Genomic DNA, 13,754 nt, shown 5'->3' with positions numbered 1-13,754 from the left:
TGCTCCAGACATGATAAGACCACAACATAATCATACTAAAACACATGAAATCACATTGACACACAGTAAAACAATAAAGCCAAATATAAATAAACTGCTAATCCTAAGTCATCCAAATTTCATATAAAAGTGCAAAAGTGCAAGTGTGTCTACACGTATGCGTCACATGCAGACTGTCTCTCTACTTCATTGTGCATCTGGTTGCCTCAAAGCCAGTGGCATGTGTTTTTAGCCATGCTGCGACATGTGTGAGCTTGCATGCGTACTTGCGTGCGTGCGTTGGCAATTTTGCTTACACCAGGAAAACTGTGCATACTGTATGTCCAGAGAGAGAGAGAGAGAGAGAGAGAGAGAGAGAGAGAGAGAGAGAGCATGTGAGGGGAAAACAGGGTTAATGCACATAGGTTAGTGAGGAGGAGAGGAGAGGAGAGGAGAGGAGAGGAGAGGAGAGGAGAGGAGAGGAGAGGAGAGGAGAGGAGAGGAGAGGAGAGGAGAGGAGAGGAGAGGAGAGGAGAGGAGGAGCCTGGCAGTACGCCAGTTCTGAGGTCACCTTAAAGGAGAATTCCGGACAAATTAAGTGTTATCTTTGATGTCTCGTTACTCACCTACCGATGTGAAAAGTAGCGTTCTTTTTTTTCATATATTCCCCTGTCGTCATTTTTTAAACACCCTCCGTTGTTATAATGGGAGCCGCTGGGTTAGTGAAGTTCGTCTATTATAACCGATGCAATGTTATTTTTTTCTCTACTACGATTCATTGTAGAGTCTCATGATAGTCAAACATGCGCTGAAAATTCCTGCGAGCCTGCCGTTAATGGCGAACGATTTAACACTGGTTGCTTGTTTCTTCCAGAACCTGGCAACTCGTGTTGCCAGAATCTGGAAACAAGCAACCAGTGTTAAATCGTTCGCCATTGACGGCAGCCTCGCAGATAGTTTCAACGCATGTTTGACTATCATGAGACTCTACTATGAATACTAGTAGTGAAAAAAACAACTTTGCGTCGGTTATAATAGACGAACTTCACTAACCCAGCGGCTCCCATTATAACAACGGAGGGTGTTTAAAAAATGACGACAGGGGAATATATGAAAAAAAAGAACGCTACTTTTCACATCGGTAGGTGAGTAACGAGACATCAAAGATAACACTTAATTTGTCCGGAATTCTCCTTTAATATTTGATCCACTTCACCAAGTGGAATTTTCAAGACAGCCTTAGAGCAGTGCCTCTCAAAGTGGGGTCCGGGGACCCTCGGGGGTCCTTGGAGGAGGGGTTTGGGGGTCCTTGACATGAAAACGTTTGAGAACCACTGCCTTAGAGAGACTGGAGAGGAGACATAAGGGATGGGGGAAAAAAGAATGTCTAAGGAGGAAACTAATCATTACTGTCATTGTTATGATCATGTGGAAAATAACTAAGTACATGTATTCACGTACGGAAGCTTTGGGGTACATTTAATTTATTTGAGTATTACATTTTTTTGATAATTAATACTTCTACTATTACATCTCAGAGGCAAATATTGTACTTTTTTACTCCACTGCAATTATTTGATAGTTACTAGTTACTTTGTGGATTTAGATTATTATTACAACACATACATTAACCACTTACTGTAAAGCCCTATTTTATACTTTATACTATTCTAAAATAGCTGATCTGCAAGCTCACAGCGCATCACGATGCAACACGTTGTGAGCTTATTATAGATCTGCTATTAGTACAACCCTACAAGCACCTCTTTTTTCACTTTCTGCAAATGGGATTGTTTTTGTGGTAAATTGTCTCTGTCGGGTGGAAACCTCATTATGTCCAAAACAGTTACATTTCAGGATTCAAATTCGAAAACAGCAAAAGTAGCAGATCTACAAGCTCAAAACGTGTCGCTTCACGCCACGTTTTGAGCTTGCGGATCTGCTACTTTTGATACTTTTGTGTGACGCTGTAGAATGATCAAGTAGGGCGTTAATTTAAGAAAAAATACAAAAAGTTAGAACATGGAGATAAGAGGTTTCTGTCCGATATACTACTCACATTGTTTCTTCTTGGCTTTTAAAAGTAATATTATGCGTGTTTGTTGAAGTGGGTGATGCAATAATTGGGGGGGCTGCATGGTGATGGATGGTACAATGAGGTTCTATTGAAAAAAGAATAGCTTGGAGGAGCTCATTTAATACAATGCAAGAAATAAACGTGAACTAGTTCATTCTTTATAGGACTGTGAACTTAGTTGAAATTTCCAAACTGTGAACTATGAACTAGTTCATTTTAAACCACTTGAACCCTAACGTCCCTATTCTGGGCATGTCATAACAGTTTCTGCTGATCTACAAGCTCACAACATGTCGCAGGGGGGAGGGGGGTGGGGGTGGGAATGGGTGGTAGACCCCTGGGGGAAGTAGTTAATTTGTGTGACCTTATGAGCTATATCTCTTGTCAAGTTTGAACCAGTGGTTCTCAAACTTTTTCATGTCAAGGACCCCCAAAATGATATGTATTTGGCTGCGGACCCCATCTAAAAAAATATTTTGTGCCAGGAATAAAAGAAAAATAGCAGATCTACAAGCTCATGAGCTTGTATATCGAATAGCCAAATTATAAAATATGGTTAAAGTGGTTAGAATTGTTGTTGTTATTGTTATTGATGCTATATTAACTAATTTAGCTGGGGACCCCCTGGTACCCCCCCCCCCCCCCAGTGACCCCACTTTGAGAACCAATGACATAGACGGACCATAAAGGCTTTATGTTTAGATTTTGCGTATGTTCCTGTTTTCTCCAAAGTCCATTACTGAACTTGATTGAGTCAATGTTGGCAAAACATGACTGCATAGTTAATAAGATGGTTGGATGAATCTTTACTATTTGGATGCATTCAACATGCCTCTAGGCCTATAAAAGAAAATAGTTTTAACAGAGTGGAAGGCGTCCACCGTTCCTTAATTGCTTCACTAGATGGCTTTGTATCTTTAATACATCTTGAGAGGCTGCGTTGCAACAAACAAGGTAATTTAACAACATTTGAGAACATCTGGGGTCCTATTACGGGTCATCTTGACTCTGCTGTATGACTGCTCTGCTAATTGTTAATGTGTCCAACTTTGTCTCTGGTACTTACTACTAATCATCATGATAGGCTAATTAGCATGTTTATTATGCATTATGGTCTGGCGTTTGTTTTTTGTTATGGCTTGTGTCTATTGTTGATGTTCTTGTCTGTTATGTCTGATAAAATCAATAAAAGAGTGTTCATAGTCAACAAGCTAACCAAGCCATATGGTCCTTTAAAGGGAGATGAAACCCAAGCTGTCACAAAACTACAGCAGGGGAAATCATGGCCGGCTGACCTCTAAGGTCCCCGGCAGTGTTGCCAAGTCCGCTATTAGCAACTTTGGGCTTGTTTTTCTGTAAAGTCTCTTGTAAATATTGGTAATATGAATTTGTCAAAATAGTTTGTGCCATAGACCCCCATACAAGATTTGTGTTGTTAAAAAAAAACATTCCACATTTTTCCAAAACAATTCAAGATTTTTTTGTATACTTATATATATATAGGTTTAAAGTGGTTAAAAGCATCTTGATGCTGTGTGTGTGTGTGTGTGTGTGTGTGTGTGTGTGTGTGTGTGTGTGTGTGTGTGTGTGTGTGTGTGTGTGTGTGTGTGTGTGTGTGTGTGTGTGTGTGTGTGTGTGTGTGTGTGCTGATGTGGCCTTATTCACCTGTTTCCTAGGCTGTGTGTTTTCCACTTCCTGTCAGATTTCATTGGATATCATTAGTCATCTGACCAGTTTCATTGGATTTCATTGGATCAAATCGACAGGAAGTGGAAAACACACAGGAAGTTGAAAGCCTAGGAAACAGGTGAATAGTCGCTTCTTTTGGGCTTGTTTTTGTGAATTTAGAGGTCCACTAATGTAAGCAACACAGCTGCCGGTAATAAAATTAATAATGGGTGTGTTGGAATTATGTGTGTCATTGTGCATTGACAATGCTGTTGACTGCTGTCTATGGTTGCACATGTGCCCCAGGGCACACCTAAATGTAACACACCCATTATTAATTTGATTACCTGCAGCTGTGCAGCAGAGATGCCCACGAGTCTCTGAGCTCGAGTCCGAGTCGAGTTTAAAACATTTTTAGGGTTCTTTTCTTTCTTTCTTTCTTTATTTATACGATGTAGCCTAAGGCTGAAATACAGTTATGATGGTCCACAAACCCAACCCGAAATGAGAAATGCACAGAATGAATGTTTATCAAAATAGTAGGATACATTCATTTAGGCTCCTTTGCATCTTATAGCGCAGCTCAACTGCATGTGGAAGGCACAGGCTCACACACAGCCTGACCAAGGCTACTGCTGCTAGTTAGTCTACATAATGTTTTATTAAGGAAGATTGACATGTCAACGTGTTTGGGTATAGCCTACATCTAGTGCGCACTGCTTGTGCTATCCCTTGAGTAATGAGAACGCTCCTACAGCCATGGACCTCCCCCGACCGACCCCCGGCCGGGTCCGGGCGGTACACAGTCACATACAGTAGCATAAATTGGCCAGTTTCAGGAAAGATATGTACTCATGTTGGCTGTTATCGTTTACGTTCCATTTCCACAATCTCTAATGGATTCTAGGGGTGTGTAAACATCTCTGAAGTAGCTCCATTTAGTTTCCTCTGAAGTGACGCAGTTATGTCCAGTATTGTCCCCGTTCGCAAAGTGCAACTTTTTCATCATCCACCTTTGTTCAATAATCCCAAACAGAGCTACAATAATGTGACAACTGCCAACTATAATCTAGTAGGCTATTGTAAGTTTACATCAATCATAGCCTCTCCAACCCAGATACATTGCTACGAGGCGTAATGTGCGTCGCCTACCAAAAAGAACAGACATACAAGCTATCAACGCATCGCGTCATGGCGTGTCGACAGCTTACAGATCTGTTCTTTTGGGCAGAATAAACAATGAGGCGCGACGGAGTATACAATACTAAGCATTTTGGAAACCTAATAAGCCTGTAAGGTCTGTAACATTACATTACGTGGTCAACAACATAGACATGTAACTTGCTTGTAGGCAGTGGTTCTCAACCTGTGGGTTGGGACCACAACGGAGCTCACAACGCCTCACGAGCTTGTAGATCTGCTATTTGTGCAGTGGTTCCCAAAACTTTTGAGCTCAAGAAATCTGATGTTTGCCCGGGACCCAAACTAGTGAAAATAGCAGATCTACAAGCTCACAACATGTCGCTTCGCTTACAGATCTGCTATTTTCACTAGTTCTTAAACATTTGTTTTCTAATTTAGGGAATTTCTTTGATTATTTTTATTTTATCAATGAAATTCTTTCAAAACAATTAATGAAAATGTGTGAATTTTTGTGGAAATCTTTAGAATCTTTAGAAAGATTTAGGAAACAAAAAATAAAGCGATGTTCACTCGCGACCCACGAAAATGGATCCGCGACCCACATATGGGCCCCGACCCACTGTTTGGGAAACACTGATCTAGACGATATGCCCCTTATAGGCGCCGCAAGCTGTAAAAGAAAGAAACAAACAAAAAAACATTCAAACTTGAGGAATGTGACATTGTGCTGCCCAGGAGCGGAACAACAGGCCAGTCGGTCTGCCAGTCACACACTCAGAGGGCAAAATGGATGGACAACTGATGGACAGACTGATAGGACAGGGAAAGAGGACAGAGGCGGTCAAAAAGAGAGGAGATGAAGTGATAGGGGAATAGAGAGAGAGAGGACAGATTGGAGTCTAATGGAGGAGAGATGCTCAACACAGATAGAGAGGAGGAGGAGGAGGAGGAGGAGGAGGAGAGAGCAGGCGGGATGGGAGGAAGAGCGCAGAGGGGAAAAAGGAGGTTTACAGAAATCTAGGCTCACCATATAGGCTACTTCTATATATATCTGCTTTCTCTCACTCTTTTACTGTAACTGCAATGTCCTTGACCCCACAAGTGTTCCCAACCTGCATAAGATTTAACCGTTTAGAGTCATGCTTTGTAACGTAGTTCATTTTTTAGGAAGTCTTTTTTGGCGACAGCGCGACACCTCTGGCGACGGCCCGGTCATTGCAGCCGATTTGGATTGTCTGTGCGGAACCTATACCGCTAAATGAATGCTGCTGGGTCCTATAGGAAAACCTTGTGTATGGACTGTAAAATACATAAGTAAATACCAAAGGTAACAAAAGACCACAGGTAACGTTACAAGTGACCACATATTGAATATTCACACACCGTCTAATGCTACAAGTCACAGAGTCAGTTACCGTTGCCCTATACGTGCCTTGTTTTACATTATCATGGCAAACGGCACAAAGGACTGACGGAGCCCCTCCAGCCTCATCTTGGGGTAGCGGAATAGGTCCTTCCTATTCCTAACTCGCTTCTTGTGGAGGGGGTGGGAGTGGTTGGGCCTGATGGCCTCCAACTTCCGTGGTACCTTCACCACATCCTCCACCCTATCCATATTTGTAGCCCCAAACGACTGAGCGAACTTTCCTCACCCCCCAGCAGGCAATCGCAGAGAAGAGGACACTGGCCGTTACAGATTGATAGAACATCTGCAGCATCTTATTACACACGCCAAAGGATCTGAGCTTCCTCAGCGAGAACAGCCTGCTCTTGCCCTTACTGTAGAGGGCAGCCGAGTTATCAGTCCAGTCCAGTGCATTGTTCAGGTGCACTCCCTGGAACTTGTAACAGTCCACAAAGAGAGAATGGAGAGAATTTCCATGTTATTTGTTTAGCTGTGTAGCTTAAATTCCTCTTTAACGTTACATTTCCAGGTGTACAATGCCACTATGATTTTGAATTTATGACTATTCCATAATGCCCGCCCAATATGATGTACTGGCATTAACCTCCATAGTGTCACTGTCATTCTAGCTTTTTGAAAAATGTTCAAACATTTTTGAAAAAATGTCCCAATGTTTCAATAGCAAAAATAGTAGATCTACAAGCTTGTACACTGTCTATCTTAGCTATTCATCATCTATCCATATCTATAAATTCACAAAACCTCTGTCCGTGTGTGAGTGTGTCTGTGTGTTCCTAACTTGCATCGTTTTTTCCAACCATTGCTGACTTGCGTGGTCCCCAAGTTTCAAGGTGAAAACCTCATATGTCCAAAACTGTTACTTTTGAGGATTCAAAAAAATAATAGCAAAAGTAGCAGATCTACCAGCTCAAAACGTGTCGCTTCGCACCGCGTTTCGATCTTGCGGATCTGCCACTTTTGATGCTTTTGTGTGACACTGTAGTATGATCAAGTAGGGTGTTAATTTACGGAAAAACACAAAAAGTTAAAATATGGAGATATGAGGTTTCTGCCCGACAGTGACGATATAGAGCTTAAGTGGTTCATATGAATAAATAATCATTACTCTTTGTGTGTGTGTGTGTGTGTGTGTGTGTGTGTGTGTGTGTGTGTGTGTGTGTGTGTGTGTGTGTGTGTGTGTGTGTGTGTGTGTGTGTGTGTGTGTGTGTGTGTGTGTGTGTGTGTGTGTGTGTGTGTGTGTGAGCAGGTGCGGTGCGAGCCTCCAGTATCTTCCCCATCCTGAGTGTGATCCTACTCTTCATGGGGGGGCTGTGCATCGCCGCCAGCGAGTTCTACAAGTCACGGCACAACATCATCCTCAGCTCCGGCATCCTCTTTGTCTCCGCAGGTACAGCAGGGACAGGGGGAGGGAGGGGGGCGGGGGGGGTCGAAGGAAGAAAGAAGGAGGGAGAGAATGAGACAATGTGGGGGCAAATGAGGTGACAATTTATGGCTCTTTTTTGACTATACAAGAACTAAGTGAACGTGCCGTGAAGTGTATTTCACAGGTTCTGGGTTTGTTTCCACACCCGCTACAGCTACTGTTTCACATGAGGTTTTCAGAACCTAGGAATGAGGCGCTGGATCGTCGCGGACATGTTGAATGCCTTTTTTTATTTAGGTGCTATATCACACTCTGCTTTTGCTTTGTTTATTTATTTCCGGGACAGCGCAAATTAATTAACATTTCAATCAATTAAGATGATATCATGTAAGTATGCCGGATTTAGCTGTAAGCTCATTTCCATCAGTATAGTCCCCCATACGGATACACTCAAAAACAGAGAGAACATACAACTATAAATTAATTTTAAGAATACCATACCTAGTTTAAACCCAACTAAAAACCCACACACCAACCTAATAGAATATCTAAACACATAATTTGAAATAGCTAAGATTTAAAAAGTATCAATGGTCACATGTTTTTAACCATTGTTTTAGTTGTGTTTTAAAAGTCCACAAGGTGGGGCTTTCCCTTAGAGTGACTGGGAGGCTATATTCCATCGTAGGCTTCTCTTGATGGAGAGGACATTCTGTCCAAAACTGGTCTGGCTACGATGGACCTCACAGTCCCCTCTGGTGTCTGACCTAGTGCCACGTCCAGTGTCTCTCTTCCTGTGGATAAAATCACACACTGGGGGAAGAGCCAGTCCATGTAGACACTTTTTAACTTTTAAAAGCCTTAAAATTATCAAAGCTTAAAAAGTTATACTTTTCCAAAATGCTTCGATGATGGTCTGAGTTTGTATATCATGATATATCACCTAAATAAAAAAGGCATTCAACGTGTCCGTGATGCTCCAGCGCCTCGTTCCTTCTTTCTGCTGATTATGTCCTGCTCCTGAGATGCACTGGACCTGCCGTTAATTGTTTGATACGCAGTCTAACACCTTTTGTTCTCAGAACCTAATTTGGGCTCTACTCAGGAGGTATAGTAACTAACGTATACACTTTTACATTTCAAAAATAGCAAAGACAAAAGACGAAAGAAATCTGAAGACAAAAGTCTAAACAAAATAAATAAATAAAGACCTAATGAAAAAAGAAAAACTATAATGAAGTTATCATGAAATCAAACTCCTGTTGGGTTGGGCATACAGTATATACTGTCCCTATACATTCAGGACAGTTTGGACAATTATAGCTTGGGATTCGTATAAACAATGCAGTACATTTCAAACATTACTATATTGTTTTTCATCTGAAGGCTTCAGTGAGGATATATGCAGCTCTCCAGCAGGTGTGGCAAAGCTAAAAAATAAAAGCTCGACAGTTTAATCCACAAAAAGTATTATTTTCCCGTGTTTGTGATTAGGTTAAAGATACACAGATAGAGCAGCTTGCCTATTGCCAATGTTATGATCTATACTGTCAAATTCTCTGTGTTCATTTATCCGTTTGTATCTCCGAGAGTGTTACTTTAACTCTCAGAGTTAAAGTAACATTCAGTATTTTCCTGTGTACTTCTAGTGCAGTGGCAGTATGTGTACGAAGACCTCTGCATTCTCTGCTTCTAGGCCATGTAGCATAAGCATATAACAAGTTTACCCTCCAACTCAGTACTGAGGGACACAATTCTCTCCCTCTCTCTCTCGCTATACCTCGCTCTCCCTTTCTCGCTCTCCGTCGCTTGCCCTGTTGCTAGGCTGTGAGAAGGCCACTGGGATTAAACTCTATAAATAAGGTGTCCCTGATACTCTTCCGGTCTCATCTATCCCAATCATGTCTTCACACTCCTCACACCGCTGGCTTTTACTTGTCTTTTCTCTCTCTATAGACCAGGCCAGCAACACGTCACCGGCAAAGCCGCTTGCCCCTTCTTGGGGGCACGCTCCCTATAACCGTGTGCTATTTGACCTAGATTCGCTCATCCTTTGACAATACTGTCCAATACTCTGATCTTGTGCGATATCATGAACCAACTAGACCTCTCAGGTCACCTGGGACAGGTCAGCTTTCAGTCCCTGGAGTCAGAGCTAAACGTGGAGAAGCGGCATTTAGTGTTTATACCATTGGTTCTCAAAGTGGGGTCCGGGGACCCCCAGGGGTTGTTGGGGGTCACCAGCCAAATGTGTTAATGTAGCATCACAATCATTTTAACCACTTTAACCTTTTATACTTGAAAAATAGCAGATATACAAGCTCATAGCACGGCACCGAGTGCCGCGCTATGAGCTTGTAGATCTGTTATTTTTTGAAAAATCGTGAACATTTGTGCAAACCCTTGAATATATATTTTAAAGCGAACATTTGTAACTCAAATCTTTGCTTCTGGGGGAGGTCCCTGGAACAAAATATTTGAGATGGGGGTTCGCGGCTAAATGCATATCATTTTGGGGGTCCTTCACATGAAAAAGTTTGAGAACCACTGGTTTGGAACCACCACACATATCTGGAACAAACTGTCAGAAAACTGTAGGTCTGCTGCAACCCTTAGCTCTTAAAAATCACATCACAGCTGAAAACCTTTCTGTTTTATTTGTTTTTACATCTTTTGTTCTTATTGTATTCTAATGTCCTTTTAAAATGTGTTTCCTTTGCTTAATGTTTTATGTAAAGCACATTGAATTGCCTTGTTGTTGAAATGTAATAATAATAAATGTGATATTGTCAAAATGATGAAAGCTAATTAAGGTCAAATAGCATAGGGTCACAATAGTGAGCATGCCCCCGAAAATGGGTGTGGCTTTGGCGGTGACTCATTTGCCAGTCTAGTCTATAGTATGTCATTGTGCTTTTCTATCTGTCTGCAATTATGTCTCTCTGCATTTCTGTCTGTCAGTCTGCCTGTCTGTCTCTTGGCCTGACTGTCCACCTATCTGAAGATCGCATAGCCTTTTATACTTCACTGTCTCCCGTGACTGTCTGAATATTTGTCAGACAGCATATCTGACACACTCTCTCTCTCTCTCTCTCCCTCTGAGCACATAAGTAATAACCTGTCAAAGCGGATAAAAACAGAGGGAGAGGGTGAGTGGGAAGGAGATAGTCAGGTGAGAAAGAGACAAACAGAGGAGGAATCGACAATATGAATTTGAATTGGGAAGGGGGGATCAACGGAGGGTACAGGCAGACACCGAAGGAGAGCGAAAATAATTAGTTTGAGGAAATAAAATAAAAACAATATGGTGAATATTTCCTGTCTCAACTAGCATGTACACTCTCAGAGTTACAGACCTGTAAAGGTCCATTTGGAACCCCCTCAAGGGCCATTTCGTAGTGAATACAGGTATGCCTTGAGACGTTTTGCCCATTGGTGTGCCTTGGGCACAACAAGTCAGAAAACCACTGCAATAAGCACATAGTACAAAGCCAAACTAAACCATGCACACTGTTTCTTCACAGTATGAGCTGATATTTTAACACGTTGTCTCCTCGTCTGCGTCACCAGGTCTGAGCAACATCATCGGGATCATCGTGTACATATCAGCCAACGCCGGGGACCCAGCCAAGAGTGACACCAAGAAGAGCTACTCCTACGGCTGGTCCTTCTACTTCGGCGCCCTGTCCTTCATCATGGCCGAGATGGTGGGCGTGCTGGCCGTGCACATGTTCATCGACCGGCACCGAGAGCTGCGCGTGGGCGCGCGCGCCGCCGACTACCTCCAGGGCGCGGCCATCACGCGGATCCCCAGCTACCGGTATCGCTACCGCCGCCGCTCGCGCTCCTCGTCCCGCTCCACGGACCCCTCGCACTCCCGCGAGGCCTCGCCCGTGGGCCTCAAAGCCTTCGGGGCGCTGCCCTCCACCGAGCTCTCCATGTACACGCTGCCCAAGGGCCAGACGGGCACCCCCACCTATAACTCCACGGAGAGGGACCACAACTTCCTGCAGGTCCACAACTGCATCCAGAAGGAGAAAGACTCAGGGGGCAACGCCGCCAACCGACGCACAACGCCCGTATGAAGGCTGGAGCCATGCAGAGCGCGATCTGAGGCCCTGAGCGAGAGAGGGAGGGGGGCGGGGTAGGAAATAAGGGGTGAGGGAGGAAGGTAAACAGGCAGAGAGAGAGGCCAGTGAGGGGCAGAGGGGACATGGTGGGAGCTCTGAGCGCTCCGCAGTGCAGCGCTCGTGATCACCGAGTTTCCATGTCGGACAAAATACACACACACACACAAAAAAAAAAGAAACAAAAAATGCCTAAAAAAATGAAAAATGCATGATTTTCCCATCTACCGTTGTTTAACGAGTTTTGAAACATGTTTGTAAAGATTTGAAGGAAAGGATGGGGACAGAGGAGCAGGGAGAGAGGGGGGGATGGGTGGGTGGGTGGTGGCCATTTTGTCTTTAGGGGCTGTGGGAGAACATGAGTGGCGGGCAAGGCCAGACTGCCAGTTTAAAAGGCGAGCTTTATATTTTTAACTCTTCCTCAGTCTGATGAAACCAGGGGGCGCTGTTTGCCCCCCCCCCGTATCCTGCCTATGACCCCGCCCTCACACACTTCCTTCCCACAGGCCCACCCCCTCTTAAAAGCCCCCCTCACTCCTTTTCTTTAGTTGCTGTATCTATTTCAGTTCATTCTTTTCTCAGCATTAATACTGTGAAACCAATTGCGGTGTTGGGATTTTTTAGCAGGGAGGAATTCAGGCCGCAAAAAAATAACATATAAGTTAATATATGTATTGATTATATATGAATATATAAATATATATGTTAATAATAAATCATTACTACACTTCCCTGGCGCAAAAAAAGAAGAAAAAATCCAGAAAAAAAGAACAATGTTATATACAAGTGAAATAAATCAAGTCGTCATGGAAACAAAATCAAGAAGGATTCATCATAATTAGACGGTTTGACAGGAAGTGGACTTGGTGAACTGACAGTTAGTATTTAACTGACAGTTTTTAGTATTTGACACATTATCACATTCTTTTAAGAGAACCTTTTGGCCTTTCCGCTGAGGCCCTAGCAACCATCTTTGTTTGGGGGTCAACTTGGAGGTAAAACGGCCGACCTCACTTCCTGCTCTGGAAGGAGAGGGCGACTGGGCAGAGAACTCTGGGTAATGCGGTTCTCTGTGGACTTGAAGAAGACAGCGGACAAGAGAATGACACACGTCACGACTCCCAAAGAGACAGTGTTGTGGGGAAACGTGGCTATTATCTAGGTAAAGCTAAGTGACTCCGAAGATTTAAAAAACTTTACGTGCATGCTATCAAAATCATCCAATCTGCTTTTGCGGAACCTATGTTTTGAACAATACTATGTAAGGAGATGGGAGACAAGCCGAAGTTACGCCTGATTTATGCTTGCTTGTATGCCATGTCGCACCGAAAATAACACATCTACAAGTTCACAACGCGTTGCATTGTGAGGTTTTAGATCTGCTATTTTCGGTGCACGACAACGGTGCGCAAGTATAAATTAGGCTTAGATGTTGCCGTACTGTGTCTATTTCAGTTTTTTTGGAGTGGGGGATTTGGGCAGGGCTTCATTATGCTATCTGAGTGAAACAAAGCAAACAAACAATGAAGAACGTACAAAAGCCTTTTTCTTAAAGAAAAATAAAGGAAAACCCTATTTCTTTTTCTTTCTTTTTTTTACATCAAAGGAACACGTCATGTTTTTCAATCACACAGCCTTAGACACTTTTCTTTTTTCATTTTGCTTTCGATTCTTTTGTTAGTTTGTTGTTTTACGTTGTGTTGTCAATGAGAATAATAATTTAAAAAAAGAAGCATAATGTCTTTTTCAAGGTGCCAAAACTGAATGATCCTGAACTTGGATGCATCAAGTCCTGATGGTGAATAAAATTGGAACCCCCATAGGGAAAAAATGGAAGAGGCTGTTGTTTCTTGTCTGAACCAAGATGCAATGTTTCACAGCATTTATTACTTTTAAATATGAGTTTAGAGCAGACTGGAGCACTAAAAGCATCCACCCAACGCAATATATTTTGCATTAGCGTGTCACAAA

The 13,754-nt window shown here is 42.8% G+C and overlaps 1 protein-coding gene across 1 annotated transcript in view; it reads left to right on the top strand.

Moving 5' to 3' along the window:
- Nucleotides 1-11,741, top strand: part of LOC308078178 (voltage-dependent calcium channel gamma-2 subunit-like) — a gene marked incomplete at its 3' end in the record, with an annotated part of 84,198 nt that extends 72,457 nt beyond the window's left edge. Inside the window, exons 3-4 of the mRNA XM_080419302.1 lie at nucleotides 7,540-7,680; nucleotides 11,227-11,741. Of these exons, the coding sequence (XP_080275428.1) occupies nucleotides 7,540-7,680; nucleotides 11,227-11,741 (656 nt within the window). The remainder of the gene's footprint in view (nucleotides 1-7,539; nucleotides 7,681-11,226) is intronic.
- Nucleotides 11,742-13,754: the final 2,013 nt, after the last annotated feature.

This window comes from Gymnoscopelus braueri, assembly GCF_963280865.1.
Source record: "Gymnoscopelus braueri genome assembly, chromosome: 2".
Taxonomy (NCBI): Eukaryota; Metazoa; Chordata; class Actinopteri; order Myctophiformes; family Myctophidae; genus Gymnoscopelus; species Gymnoscopelus braueri.
The sequence above is the reverse complement of the archived record's forward strand: the minus strand, read 5'-3'. Positions and strand labels throughout refer to the sequence as shown.